Source organism: Fragaria vesca, linkage group LG5 (assembly GCF_000184155.1).
Source record: "Fragaria vesca subsp. vesca linkage group LG5, FraVesHawaii_1.0, whole genome shotgun sequence".
In the NCBI taxonomy this organism is placed as follows: Eukaryota; Viridiplantae; Streptophyta; class Magnoliopsida; order Rosales; family Rosaceae; genus Fragaria; species Fragaria vesca.
Window position 1 is genome coordinate 10615361 of NC_020495.1, and position 14755 is coordinate 10630115.

The 14755-nt window shown below is 39.4% G+C and overlaps 4 protein-coding genes across 4 annotated transcripts; 2 read left to right on the plus strand and 2 right to left on the minus strand.

The window, feature by feature from the left end:
- Positions 1 to 38: 38 nt before the first annotated feature.
- On the minus strand, positions 39 to 4068 carry LOC101299477. The gene is made up of 8 exons (XM_004299537.1): positions 3971 to 4068; positions 3678 to 3814; positions 3073 to 3151; positions 2394 to 2446; positions 1804 to 2294; positions 1425 to 1585; positions 1046 to 1252; positions 39 to 946 (listed from the first exon to the last, which is right to left on the minus strand). Exons 2-8 carry the CDS (start codon positions 3758 to 3760, stop codon positions 323 to 325), a joined length of 1698 nt encoding a protein of 565 aa, XP_004299585.1. The 5' UTR covers positions 3761 to 3814; positions 3971 to 4068; the 3' UTR covers positions 39 to 322.
- A 1449-nt stretch (positions 4069 to 5517) lies between these two features.
- Positions 5518 to 9696, minus strand: LOC101299766 (probable alpha-mannosidase I MNS5-like). The gene is made up of 15 exons (XM_004299538.1): positions 9526 to 9696; positions 9141 to 9183; positions 8988 to 9053; positions 8776 to 8837; positions 8524 to 8623; positions 8227 to 8409; positions 7957 to 8005; positions 7692 to 7871; positions 7368 to 7488; positions 7177 to 7258; positions 7000 to 7085; positions 6765 to 6865; positions 6381 to 6522; positions 6138 to 6288; positions 5518 to 5943 (listed from the first exon to the last, which is right to left on the minus strand). The coding sequence occupies exons 1-15, from the start codon at positions 9651 to 9653 to the stop codon at positions 5713 to 5715; spliced, it is 1725 nt and encodes a 574-aa protein (XP_004299586.1). The 5' UTR covers positions 9654 to 9696; the 3' UTR covers positions 5518 to 5712.
- A 1792-nt stretch (positions 9697 to 11488) lies between these two features.
- On the plus strand, positions 11489 to 12679 carry LOC101300056 (peroxidase 41-like). The gene has a single exon (XM_004299539.1). The coding sequence runs from the start codon at positions 11529 to 11531 to the stop codon at positions 12552 to 12554; it is 1026 nt and encodes a 341-aa protein (XP_004299587.1). The 5' UTR covers positions 11489 to 11528; the 3' UTR covers positions 12555 to 12679.
- A 1055-nt stretch (positions 12680 to 13734) lies between these two features.
- Positions 13735 to 14712, plus strand: LOC101302562 (peroxidase 41-like). The gene has a single exon (XM_004301231.1). The coding sequence runs from the start codon at positions 13735 to 13737 to the stop codon at positions 14710 to 14712; it is 978 nt and encodes a 325-aa protein (XP_004301279.1).
- The last annotated feature ends 43 nt before the right edge of the window (positions 14713 to 14755 follow it).

Consider the following 14755-nt stretch of genomic DNA (forward strand, 5'->3'; position numbering starts at 1 on the left):
AATAGAAACTCAAGTAGGAAAAAGGATAAACATTTGTTGAGCAAATTATTTGATTATAAAATTATTTTTCCAGCATCAATTGCTGCGTCTCTGAGCTTGCTGTTAACCACAACCCGAAACACAGCTATGGAAAAGCATCTAGGTATTCACATATTAGCCTCTGGCCAGCATAACTAAGACACTTACAAACTAAACTACCAGATGTATTTACATCTAAGAAAGCCTCCATTTCTAGCCTTCACACCCTACATCTGCGCACCAAACATTCTTCGGGCAGTTTTGAACACTACTTGGAATTTTGAGTGAAAACGTTTTCTTTTTACTAGTATCTTGGAATGTCTCGAACCCGGTTCCGTACGCTCCTCCGAATTGAGAACCACTTGAGGACACTGAATAGTTTTGTCCATCTCCTCTGAGCCTTATCTATGGCGGAAACAGCAGCAGTAGAACGTTGTGCCAACAGGAAGCCATCTACAGCACTTTGTAGATCTGCTGGTGACTCTGGAAGCATGTTCTGGGACTGAAGATCAGTATCGAAAAACTGTAGATGATCGTCATCACAAAATGCATGAGCTATTGAATCTGGATCGCAGATCAAGGAATTCCCAACTTGACCTGGGAACGTTAAAGCCTGGTCATATCTAAGACTCATTCCATCAATGTTGTGCAAGGCATAATCATCCAAGCCACTTGTGCCCCCAACAGAATATATGGATGAAATGATATCAGGAGAAGAGGCGGGTGGCTGTGTATAATCAAATCCACCAATTTTTTGCGTAGCCAAAAACTTGCTTCCATTAAAATCCTCTCCTCTTGGTGAGCTTGATGTCTGAAGAACATTGGCAACATTGGACGAGCCCCCTCCCAAAAGAGAAGCTTCATCATCAAATGAGACAACTTCTCCCCAGTGTTCAAATGCAGAAAGTACCAAGTTCTGGGCATCAGCCTGAAGAAAAATATTGATCATGACAAAATCGGACATGACTAAAAGAATGAAATGGGAACATAAAGAAAACCGAATAAAATAAGGTGATTAGTGGATTACCTTTTGTGTTTCAGAAAGCTTACTCACAGGAATATATTCACATTCCAAAAGTAGGTACATTACTTGTCCAACGACGTTGAAGACCACACCAGTTCTCTGTTGTGAACCAGGAGGGCAGTACAAGTATATCCTCTTATCCAGTATACATGTCTGAGCATGCTCCACTGTGACTTCCCACATCTTAGTAGACATACCAGTGCCAAGGATCTGCATAGGTATAGACGAACACAAGAATAAAAAAAACAATAATCGCTAGCTTGAGACAAATAATTCATCCAGCATAGTCCCTTATATGAAAGAATTATTTAATGCAGAAGATACTAGAACTTCTGGCCATATATCATCAAGGTAACAAAAAAAAAATAGCCAATTTAATTACATGGCGGAGTCTTGGAGGGTTTATGAAGAGTAGGATGAGGAAATCCTTCACGGTGCGGATGTTTTCCCGAGTCAAACGCTTATGGAAAGCACCGTCCTTTCCAATCTTTTCTAGTCGCCATACTTCATCAAGCAGGGATGGAGGGTGGTGCTTCTTGTACACTGCAGAAGAAACAGAAGTAACTCAGGTTAATTATTATGTATGTTTTACTTGCAGTCTGATCTTAAACTTGAAGACCATAAGCTATGCATGATATTCACAAAAAACTAACAAATTGATGTAGGTAATTAATTCAAGAAAAACTGAAACGTCCATTCCATAATAAAGGAAAAAAGAGAAACAAAATGCACGTACAATGAGAAGTATAAGAAGCACTCACATTCTCCACGGTGATCCCTAACAATAAAGGATTCTGTCTTTGCTTCTCTTACTCTAGTTCCATCAAAATTATCTACAACTCTTGCTCCTAACCTGAACCTACGGCTCCTTGTCCAGCTTGAATTATCTGTAAAAGAAATCTCACTCACAGAACCAACTCCATCATTAAGATTGATGGCTGGTTCCCCTGTTAGAAGAGGTTTTTTGCCTTCCCTCTCTCTTACAATGTTATTCTTGAACTCTTCAGGGGTCCAATTATCACCCTCCTCACCATCAAAATCACCCTCAAGAACAACAATTTCCACCTTAGCTGAGGATTCTGGGCCAGATTCAACTACTTGGCCAGTAAAGTAATCAACCAGAGCTATTTGGATACTGGAACTCTCTTCTCCTTCAATCCGAGCTCCAGTAAATACCGGAAGAGACAGACTATTCAAGAACTGGAGCTTTAAGATTCTTGATTCAGAAGGTTGAGTCTCTATCTCACAATTCCTGAACAGTAATGCAAAGATGCATCAACTATCTCTTATGGTTTTTGAAGTGTGAAAACTTAAAAGATTTCCTCTATTAAGCTTTAGAGTAACAACTTACTGTTTCATATTGTTCAAATGTTTCCTTAAGGCCGATTCTACTTCCTCTCTGACCTGAGAATAAATAAGAACTGATTTCAAACCATCCATTCAAAGCAGCAATGCCCAAAGTAAATAAAGGCATGATATGATCCACCAGGTGGATAATGGATAACAATAGTAATAACAAAAAGTTCCAAATTATAGGCAACACATTCCCAATTAAAAACTGCTCATACATAATGTTATGTTCTTGATTAACCTAAGGTGGTCAACTCCTAAACAGGGGAAGCTAAAGAGGGATTTAAAGAGCTTTGTGGATTATCTTATGATGATACGTTCTCAGTTTCAATCTAGGTGGCACTTAAAATGGCTCCTTGGAAAGAAGAGTGCAGCCCTCAATGGGTGGAAAGGATACCTGGTTTCAGGCCAGAGTAAGTGCGACCACAAAGTGGGCTGCCATGCACTGCACCCTGCTTCAAAGCTTAAACGGCTCAGTTTCTTTCATTTGTTCTAGTTTACTCATGTACTTATCAAGTTCACATGCATAATCATATGTGACCTCTGGCATATGTACCAATTCGATTTTCAAATTGAACAGCAGTACGACAAAGGTGTACACAATCCAAGGTCTAATGGACATACTAAATCCACTATCATATATTCACAAGAAAAAATCCTTACGAAAAGGAAACACGTACCACTCTGCGAATCAATGGCTCAAGAATTGGCTCCAGCAAATGCTGAACAGTGTGCAACTTCATTATTTCCGAAACCACACTGAAAATAGAATGGTAAGGTCACATTAGAAACAAATCAAACGTAGAGACTATCATCAGGTTTGAAAAAACATGGGCAGAGTTTATATTTTCACTTGAAATTGCATAATCGATTTCATTCCAGACATCAAAATCAAAATTATATCTGATTCTTACAGAATCATAATGTGGTCATCATTTATATGTCATTCCACCTTCTCTCTTATTTCTTTTTTCCTACATTGAAAAAAAAAAACTAATATTTTACTTATATACACATCCCATTTCTACTATCTTGAGCCAATTGCACTCACCATCCACAAACAAATCATATAGCTCAACTCTATCTTAGAAAATGCACAATCCAACAGCAACCCAACAACAAAAACTCAAACATACAAATATAAATCATCAATGCCTCCAAGACTCAACCTTTGCATAAAACTCTACCCAAAACCCCATCAATCTCTAACCCCCAACCTTAACTCAACAAACACACAGTTCAAGAAACAAAACCCAATTACAAAAAAAAAAAAAAAATATCATACTTTTGAAAAGTAGTCCTCCGGCGCTTATCCTCGGCTTCTGATCGGTGAGCCTTGCCATCATCTTGGTGTCTCTTCTGCGACATTCTCACTCACTCAACACCCCAACTCAGCACTAGTGGCGATGATGATGATAAACACTGATCAGAAACAACAAAAGAAACCAAAAATCACCAACATGCAAATGGTGGTGGCAATAATGCAAGGAACATTCCCCACATATAAATACCCAACACAGATTAATAATCAACAAAAAGCAATTAAGGAGAAGTCTCCAAACTAGTGTGTTCTGTTACCTCTGCTCTGTCATCACACCCATTTTTGGACCCATCTGCGATGCTTCTGGGTCAGTTCGACCTGAATCCAAACTCCATCTCGCTACTTCTTCGTTCGGTTTTGGTTGTTGCTGCTCTCTCTCTCTCTCTCTCTGCTTCACAGCTTCAGTAGAACAACTCTCTAAGGCTAGCGGGAGATGGCGCGTGGGCCCTACTAAAGCGCGTTGAGGTCGACTTTGGAGTGGGAGTGTGGGGTCCGCCTTTTCTTACATGGATTTCGTTGTTTATTGTTAATTTCCTATTATAAAAATGACCTCAAGTCCTTAACCCGATATTATCCCGAAATTAAAAAAAAAACAAACGGAAACAACTAGATTAACAGCTTTGACTAGGGTTTTGACTAGAGTGATCAACGACACAATCCAAGCTAGCAAAATGTGATAATCTATGAGGAATATTATTTGCTTCGCGATATACATATTATCTGTTCGTTTTTTTAACATAGGTTTTTTTTGTAATATAGACACCCGTGAGCATCTTTTCTTATGGTACATTTAGTGTCCAGTTTGTACTACGTGGGAAGTACTATTTCTACTGTACAATTGCTTGGTATGAATTATTTGAATTTGTTAGTGCAATGAGTGAGTTGGTGTGAGGTTTCATATATTCCTAACCATGTACTTGTTCATAAGCTCTTGATTTCATCCCGACATTGGTTAGAGAAAACGGAAAAATGCATCATTATATTTCCTTTTTTTCCCCCAACCCGCTAATGAGATGTTCAATCATGTTGATTAGCTAAAAGTATTAAGACAGAATGTGGCATCAAATCTACATAAATGTACTACAGTAGTACCATAAGATCCCATTTGTTCCTCTTTATAGTCATTGTCTGGTATCATGTTAATGAATTTCAACCTTCATCGATGGATTCACAAATGGGTCACACACAACTTTGTTCCAAGAAAATGACCCCCTATACGCTTGGCATATGTAATTTTCGTTCCCTACAAGGTATATGTCACATATCACAAGATCCTCTTCCCATTTCCAGGAATCTTCCTCTCTACAACTTTCCGGTACAAATCTTCCTCTACACTAGGATTGAGGCTTGTCTTCTATTATACAAGTCCAAAACGCCCTTTTGTCTCGTTGAGAAAATTTTGAACAATTTGATCATTCAGTCACAAAACTTGGGTAAGTTACTGTTCGGGTGGACCCAATGGGCCGATTGGGTTTGATCAGCTTTTAAAGATCACTGGGCCCATTTTCTTTCTTGTGTCTTTCAACGCCGGGGACCCTGACGTTCAATCATGTGCGTCTCACGAACACATGCGTCTTGGATTGCTCCATGTGTCTTCTGACGATGTCCAAAGAGCACATGCGCTGAGGGTAACGACCTCTAATGAATTTTACCTTTACTGTTTACAAAGTTACTGTCTGATGTAAAGTGAAATCATCCATGTAATTTAAGGGTGTTGCTAAATGTATACCAAGTACAATCCAATGACAAATTAGTGAAATACTTCATCACCAAAAGAATGTAGGATTCATTTTGTGCATATTAGCAACCAATACAGTGTTCCCTAATTGGTACATTGCTCAAGAATCTAAAGAGCAAACCGTGTGATATTCACTGCTGATCCATGTATTCTCCGATTCTATCCTCTCTTCTTTGTAATGTATCGCCGAGGTAATAGATTACATACCTGCAAGTTTACACTTATTGTCGACCAGAAAAACTTCTGGTTCGTCCAAGGGACTCATATGAATAGCCATAGCCCGCAGTAGCCGGCCATGCTACATGATCTTCGTCTGCAGTTAGTTGAGTCGACCCCACATTCTTCGTCTGTTAAACACCGGTGGTCACCATGAAAATCAAGGATGTGACAGGCACTCTCGATTTTTTGGCCAGCACATTCCCATGAATTCAATGACGTAGAAGGGCATACTTGTTTGGACATTGCACTTGTCCGTCTCACTTCCTTGTCAGTCTGCAGAAGTGAAAAAGCTCATATACCGATATAACTTTGCAGATGTAAAGCTATATTGTAAAAGTAAGCAACACCTTGAGAATTAAAAAGAATTCTCAAGGTATGCAGTTTGGTAGAACCAAAAAGAATTAACAAAAAGAATTATACTTTATCAAAAAGAATTAACAAAGTATGCAGTTTGGTAGAAGCAAAACCTTAAGAAAAGTCCAGTTACTTTGGATGTAGGTTTCGGGAAGCCTATCCTGCCAACTACTCAATACCGGGAGGGGATGACCCTCAGTTGTGAACACATAATTTTGTTCAGCCAAAAATGAATCGTCAAACAGAAGATATAGATACTTGCACCTACATAAAGCGCAAATTATTTCAATTAAATGTTCAATTTCAACAATTTAGGGCTCAGACAGTGTTCTTTGTAGTTGAAAAACAACTCTTACGTCTCAGCAAGGAAGAAACTATGTTGATGATCTTCCAACTCCATAGTTGTAACATCTCTAATGCTAGCAAAACCTCCTTCCACCTTCGTGTGTAAGTTGAGAGAATTCACAATTGATTCACCTACTTCTATGTACCATGGATCTGATAACATGCAACATATGATATTGAGTATTAACAGAAACCAATAATCACAGAGCATAACACTGAGTATCAGCTAAGGAGTAGTCTAGATTAAGAGTTGTTTTTTTTTTTTTGCAGGTGAAAGCTTATGTAAGATGACCTGATTTTAACATTAGTAATTTTCATGCATGAAGAGGTATGTGTGAATATTCAAACCCAAGTGAAAATGAAGATTACTTATAAAGATAAGTAGACAATCAGACCTTTGGTTGCTTGGTACAAATAGAATGTTGACTCAGCAAATTCAGGGCGCAGAGGATAATATTTTTCTGTAGGATGTAACATTTGATGGTCCAACAAATACCTATATCATCATACAGATCATGTTAGAAATTTTTTCTTTTTCACTGATGAAATTTATCTTTGAAAGAAGTGATCAGTCACAACAGCATGCGGAGTAGCAAGTATATGAAAAACAATTCTACAAAATCAGAATACCTCTCTGGTAATACTCCAAACTTATTCCATACATAGAAAAACTCACGGTGGGATGAGTTTGCAGCTGCAATGTCCCCAACAAGAACCTAAAACCATAGTCCACATTTAAAGATTAGTAAGTTCTTTCTGCGGCTGAATTTATCATCTACTACAATGAAAAGTTTTTGAACTCCTTGCCTGTAGGCCAGGCCAAAATGCTTGAAGGCTTGTAAGTTGCCAATAAGTTGCTTTTCCTGTCCTCATATCAGCTTCGTGGTACCTAATTACAGTAACAAAATTTAAGTTGGCTGCCCCCAGCTATATTTAAACTCTTATATACCAACAAGAATTCATGCAAGGTACTTTACAAGGTGAAGTTAGTAACATACCATGGACCATGTTTAAAATATTTCTGCACAGCAATATAAGCCAAATGAAACATTCTCCAAAACTCTTCCTTTCCAAAAAGAATGTGGGCCTTGTACAGATACTCATAAAATGAATCAACCCCTAAATGAAGAAACCCAAATCAGAAACATCACTCTATATGCATTTCATATGCAATCAAGGATAAAATTTGTATGGTCTGCAATGCAACAATATGCCGTTGATAGACTACATAATGAAATGCTGGCCATGTTCTATTTGGTAAAGGTAATGAACTATGAGATATATTCAGACATTAAAGATTTCAGATCCATGAGAAAATCTACCTGCCCCAATCCCAGATGAATACTCAATCCATTCCCCAGTTGATACATCCAGTGTCGTACCAAGTAAATTCAAGGAACTCCGCATGCTCCATAATTTACGAAGAGCACGTAACGCTGCAGATTCGTATTTGGGGTCTCCAGTCAATCGGGATAATGCTCCCATTTCCAGAATAAGAGAACCTAAGTTCATACAGAAAATCAGAAGATTCAGAAAGGCACATTTATTGATTGCCTCATCTCAACACTGCAAAAGAAAGCCCCTCACCACACCCTGAAGTGCTGGTTTCCGTAGTCTCATTCTCCACCACTCCATACTGTCCACAGAATTTCGCACTGATGCAGAGTCATATATCCTTCTTACAAACAAAACCACCAGACCATTTTCATATATTTTTGAAACTTGGAAGGTTAAAACTTCAAACAATTTTCAAAAACAAGTAACGTCTAAATGTATCTTTGGACTGATACTAATTATATACAAGACCCTATCATACATACATCCCGCATCAAAAAGAAATACGGCCTGAGGTGCTACCTTTAAGTTAATCCATGCATAAGGCAACCCAGTGGGTGTGTTGAATGCAGGTAGAAAGCGGTTCCCTAGATCCTCGGCCAAAGTAAGCAGCTGATTTTTATAAACTCCTTGACCCAACCTGTGTGTAGAATCTGTCGCAAGCAGATGAGCAGAGACCAGTCCTCCAAGCACTCTTATGTTGCACTACATACCAGCAATCAAGTGGAGAAGATATTCAGTAAAACAAGTCAATCATATAACTTGAAGATAAAATAACCCAGCCAAGTTAACTTTGAACTGAAGGTTTTCAATAGATACCTCAAAAAGATTTACCCTTGCATCGACATCGAAAGTCAAATTTTCAGAAAGCCAAACAACTGCGCTTTGAAATTCAGTGTTGTTACCCATAATGACAAGGCTGAGAGAGAACAATTATACATCAGAATGATGAGCATCAATTGGTATAAAGTAAGCAATCAAATTGAGCATATATTGCAATCACTCATAGCACAGAATTCAAGTACAGAATCGCAGTGTGACCACATAACCTAATTTAAGTTCATAACTCACCTGGACAATGACTCTATAAGTGTAAGAGCAGATCCATTATAGTCTTGTGGTAGGTGTTCAAGCTGAAATAGGGAAAACAAACACTTAAATTTATTCTTGCAACTAATGATAATTCATTTTATCAGCTGATCTTTAGTTACCAGGAAAAACAAACACTACGATTTACTCTAGCTACTAATCATAATTCACTTTATCAGCACATATAGAATTACCTTCAAGTTTCCCAGTTCACTAAGAGAATCAGTGAAACTTTTACTAAGAGGCTTTAGCTCATCATGCTGCAAAACAATGCAATAGTTTCAACATTACGCAACAAGCCAACAACAGTACATCATCGGCAAGAACAATGAAAGTGACAAACTAACCGGAAACGCATGGATCATGTAGTTGTCATATGCATGGTAAAACCTGGAAGCAAAGAAGCAACTTCCCAGTTAAAAGTTAAAACCTTGAACAATAAGACAATCATTTCAGTTAAAACCAAATAGCTAGAAATTCCTCAATTTCCAAAATTCCAACACTACAAGATCCCAACTTTGCATCCCCATCACTCTTTGATCAACCAAATGAACCACCACACATCAGTTCAACCCAAAACATGATCCACCCCACTTTCTCAAACCTTCAATTACACATAAAGTTTCAATCTTTAGCTCAATTATGAATACCCATCGAGCTAAATCAGCAAGCAATGAAGAATTAACGTAGCAAAAGCAAAGAAATTAAAGTTTGGTGAAGATGGGACTTTACATGGTACGGACTTTATTTCTGAGGCGTCTCTTCTTAGCTGCCCAGCGAGGATCGGAATGCGAGGTCGATAAGTTGAAGAAGATGAGCAGCAAGAGTAAAACCCATGTCACAGATTTGCGCGGCAACATTTGCAGAAGCTCCAATTGGGGGTTCTTTTGATGAGATTAGTGTGAGAGACAGAGAAGCGAAAGAGAAGCGGGTTTTGCTGCCATTGGCCTCAGGTGGATTGGTGAGTACAAAGTGTAGTGCAAAACTGCAAACCAGTCAATGATTTACACATAAGCAAAAGTGTTGTCCTGAGTCCTGACCAATGAGAGCCTCCCTAATACAAACCTGGAGAAAGTTTCTATAAAAATGGAGAGGAGAGAACTCGTTTTTACTTTTTGTATCTTACTCTCGTTACTAACTCAAACTAGGGTTAATGATCCAAGAAAAGTAAAGGGAAAATGTCCAAGTATTATGGTCGGCTAAGTAAGCAAGGGTAAGTTAAAGGGTGCGTTTATTGTCACCCTATAAACTATTTTGCTTATCCTATACGTTGTTGATTTATTAAAATACTAAAATACTCTAATATAAAATTACAGCAAGAGACAATAAGTTGTTACAAATTACAAAAAAAAATTTTGTTTCTTTTTAATATTTTGTTTTGGATAAACACAAATTTCATAACTCTAACCCAGACTTTCATATTCAACTGATACCATTGAGTTGTTAAATTTGAGAGTTTTTTCTTATTCTTTAACTTGAATTTATATTTTCATGTAAATTTTTGTTCACTTGCTTATTTTACTTACCTTGAGCAAATCTGAATTTGACAAAATATATGAAGAGAATATATGGTGAACAAAGTAGAATTGAGAAAAAGATTTTCTAGGTATTTTTAATGGGTGAACAAAGTAGACTTACAATTAAAATTATATAAGTGGGGTGTAAAGAGAATGTGGGGTGAGTAAAGTGATTTGTGGGGTGACAATAGACGCACCCAAGTTAAATCATAAAGTCTTCTGAAAAAATATTAACATAGACGCGAATGATGAATCACACGATCTTATGGTTGTTTTGATTTTTGAAAACATTAGATCATAAATTTGCTAAAAAAGTATTAATGTAAACGCGAACATCGAATCGTACATTCGCACAGTCTTATAGTTGTTTAAGAAGCATTTTTTTCTAACCACTACAAGGTAGTCGAGTTGATAAGAGTCTAGGTGTGGAACCCCATACCCATATTCGAATCCTAACCGACGTTAATTGGAGTTAAATCTCAATTTATTTTTGGTGACTAAAGAGGAGGAAGCGTTCTGACAAGATCCCTCAGGGCAGATTAGTCTCTGGGTCTGGAAAATATTTAAGGATACCGTCGTTGATAAAAATAAAAATTAAAAATTAAAAAAAACATTTTTTTCTTTAAAAAAAATGTTAATTAATGAAATCAGAGATTTAAATAAAGAAAAACGCATCACTTCATATCCAAGTCTCTAAAGTGCAATATTGATCCCTGCTTTTACCCCAAGTCCCTTCCCTTTTATTTCATGGAAGGTATAGGTATATGTAGATGTTATGAACAACATTCATCGATCAAATAGATGTCATCAACGAGGCATATGAGGATTATAAATCAGTGGCTCCATCTCCTCCTCTCTGGTCCAACGCAGTTGTCGCTAAAAATAGCCAAAGCCATATGCATTCAAGCAAAAAATAGCACACCAAAAATAAAACCCCATGCAGAAAATAGCCATCACTCTAAAAAGGACAACACTTCGTGTACGGTTGGTTCTATCAACAACACATCAAATTCCCCCTACAAACCCTCCCATCCACAACCCTAAACAACCCCATGCTCACCTTCATGATCCATATACATACTTTGAGACATGTTTTTCCTGTCCATTGCCTCAGGAGCTACAATCTAGCTCCACTTTTGAGTAAAATAAAAAGAGCAACAATCGAACCCGAGGAAGAACCAGGTCTAATCAAGCCCTGATCTTCCTCGCATTATTGTCATGGCAATGGCGGCAACTCTCCCTGCGCTCCTCGTCCTCTGCATTGCCTTTCCCTTGACTCTAACCTCCGCAGCTGGCCCCGCACAGCCACCGCTACCGGTGCTCACCGAAGATTACTACGCGAAAACATGCCCGGACTTCCAAAAAATAGTCCGGGAAACCGTCACCGATAAGCAGTCGGAGAAGCCCGTCACCGCCGCTGGCACCCTCCGCCTCTTCTTCCATGACTGCATGGTCACGGGCTGCGACGCCTCCCTCTTGATCAGCTCTAACCACGTCAATAAAGCCGAGAGGGACGCCGACCCCAACCTCTCCCTCTCGGGTGATGCATTTGACGTGGTCCGAAAGGCAAAGACGACGCTCGAGCTCACATGCCCGGGCGTGGTCTCATGCTCCGACATCTTGGCTGAGGCCACACGTGACCTCGTGACCATGGTCGGAGGGCCTTTCTACAAGGTCAAGCTGGGACGCTTAGATGGACGCGTCTCCAAAGCCGAGCTCGCGGACGCCAACCTCCCAAGGACTAACCAAACCATGGACGAAATGATCAAGTTCTTTGAATCCAAAGGCTTCACCGTCCAGGAGATGGTGGCGTTGAGCGGCGCACACACCATCGGATTCTCCCACTGCAAGGAATTCACCGGCAGATTATTCAACTACAACAAAACCACCCCTACCGATCCTGATATGCACCCAAAGTTGGCCGAGGGTTTGAAGAGAACTTGCGCCAACTTCATTCAGGACCCATCCATGTCAGCATTCAACGACCCGATTACACCTGGCAAGTTCGACAATATGTACTACCAGAACCTGAAGAGAAGACTAGGGCTATTGACCTCCGACAACGCTTTGCTTAAGGACCCGAGGACCAAGCCCTTGGTAGAGTTGTACGCTACCAACCAGCAAGCTTTCTTCGATGCCTTCAGCAAGGTCATGGAGAAGCTCAGCTTCTATGGAGTCAAGACAGGGAAGGACGGAGAGGTGAGACGCCGGTGCGATACGTTTAACGATGTCATTACATCTTAGACGAATTGACAGATCGGGGACTTGAAGAAAGAAACATTTTTTTTTTATTCTTTTCAATTTTATTGGTGTTCATAATCCATGAGAACGAAAATTTATGAGGTAGTGGGATGTGCATGATGAGATTGATCATGATTATGAATGAGATATATGGGTATAAATCTATTGGTTTAAGTTTGTTAACGATGCGAGATCGATGAGAATAATCGGATTCACAAATCCACATTTCTGTTAAAATATTTGCTTATTAGGGTTTGATATAGATTAATGTCATGACATGGGTATTATGTTATATCTTTTATGTAAAAAAGAAGATATGTTAATGTTAGTTTGATAAACATTGTTAGTTCATTTCTTAATTATGTTATATAGACTCGTTAAAAGATATGTTTGGAGAAAGATCCGTCTTCTTATTCTTGTTCCCCTATGAATATGTGTTCATGAACTTCTCTCATGTATCGATGTACTACTTTTAAACAAGGATTTTACCTTTTCATGTTGGAGCTTCTACAAATGCATCATGCATTTTGAAAAACAAAAGGAAAACAAATCATTGTCTGTGATTCACGAAGCATTTGATCAATGATGGGATGGATTAGCGTTGACAATTAATCACAGTATCTAACAGCAAAGTTCATATCTTTGAATATTGAAGTCAAAAGTATTGATGTGATCTGCTTTTAATTTCCTTCTAGACCTCAGACACACAAGTTATAAACCATTGCAGATGGCTGTTACAAAGTGAAAAATATATATCTCAAATTGATGAAAATTATAGAGCCAAGGCAAGAAGGAACCATATGGCTAACAGGTGGTGTTTTTCCAATACTGGAATATATTCTTTTGTTCAAGGAAAACACCATATCTGTTGAGAATGAAGAGTTGAAAGCGTAGCCAACGCCAATACGCCATTACCCAACTCTGTTTCTCTCAACCTTATTCTCACTATATATATATATTGCAGCTGTTACTAACAAACGCAGAACTTCCCCTAAAACCTCTCTCAATCTTCCATCCAAAACATTAGCACCTTCCAATTTGTTAGATCCATATACTTAAGGAGGAACTCTAGCTAGATCTGTTCCCTTCAAGCAGCACATCTCATACTCAAAGAGGAAATGCAAAGAAGGTCTTAGCTCATCAAGCCTGCTCTGCTCTTAAGCTCTTTTACTCGTTATACACAATGGCTCTTCCTATACTTTTCCTTCTTTTGCTCTCCATTTCCTTCACTGAATCAAACCTCACCGTGGACTACTACAAGAATACATGCCCCGACTTTCAGAGAATCGTCCGGGAGACAGTAACCCTGAAGCAATCTGCACAACCAGCCACAGCAGCAGGCACTCTCCGGGTCTTCTTCCATGACTGCATGGTGGAAGGCTGTGATGCATCGATCCTCATAGCCTCAAACAATTTCAATGTGGCAGAGCGCGACGCTGAGATAAACCACTCCCTCTCCGGAGATGCCTTTGACCTGGTTACCCGCGCCAAGACAGCTCTTGAGCTCACCTGCCCCGGCATTGTGTCATGTGCTGACATTCTCGCAGAAGCAGCACGAGACCTAGTGACAATGTCGGGTGGTCCGTACTACAAGGTGCGCTTGGGACGCAAAGATGGGCTTGTTTCCAAAGCTTCAAGGGTGGAGGGGAATCTAGCCAGAGCCAACCAGACTATGGATTCCATCATCAACCTCTTTGCTGCTAAAGGGTTTACAGTGCGAGAAATGGTTGCTTTAACCGGTGCACACACAATCGGGTTCTCTCACTGCAAGGAATTCACAGACAGGCTCTTCCATTACAGCAAAACCACACCAACAGACCCAGAGCTCCACCCAAAGTTGGCCGAAGGATTGAAGAGGACTTGTGCCAATTTCACAACGGACACTACCATGTCTGCGTTCAATGATGTGATCACGCCAGGCAAGTTTGATAACGTCTACTATCAGAATCTTAAGAGGGGGCTGGGGCTCTTGTCTTCAGACAACGCTCTGGTTAAGGACCCGAGAACAAGGCCTTTGGTTGAGCTCTACTCTACAAACCAGGCAGCATTCTTCAAAGCTTTTGCTCATGCCATGGAGAAGGTTAGTATTCATGAAATCAAGACCGGCCATAAGGGAGAGGTGAGGCGCAGGTGTGATGCGTTTAACTCACTAAGCGCTTAGAAAAGGCAGCAGAAGAAAGAAGAAGAAAAAAAAAAAAAGGCTT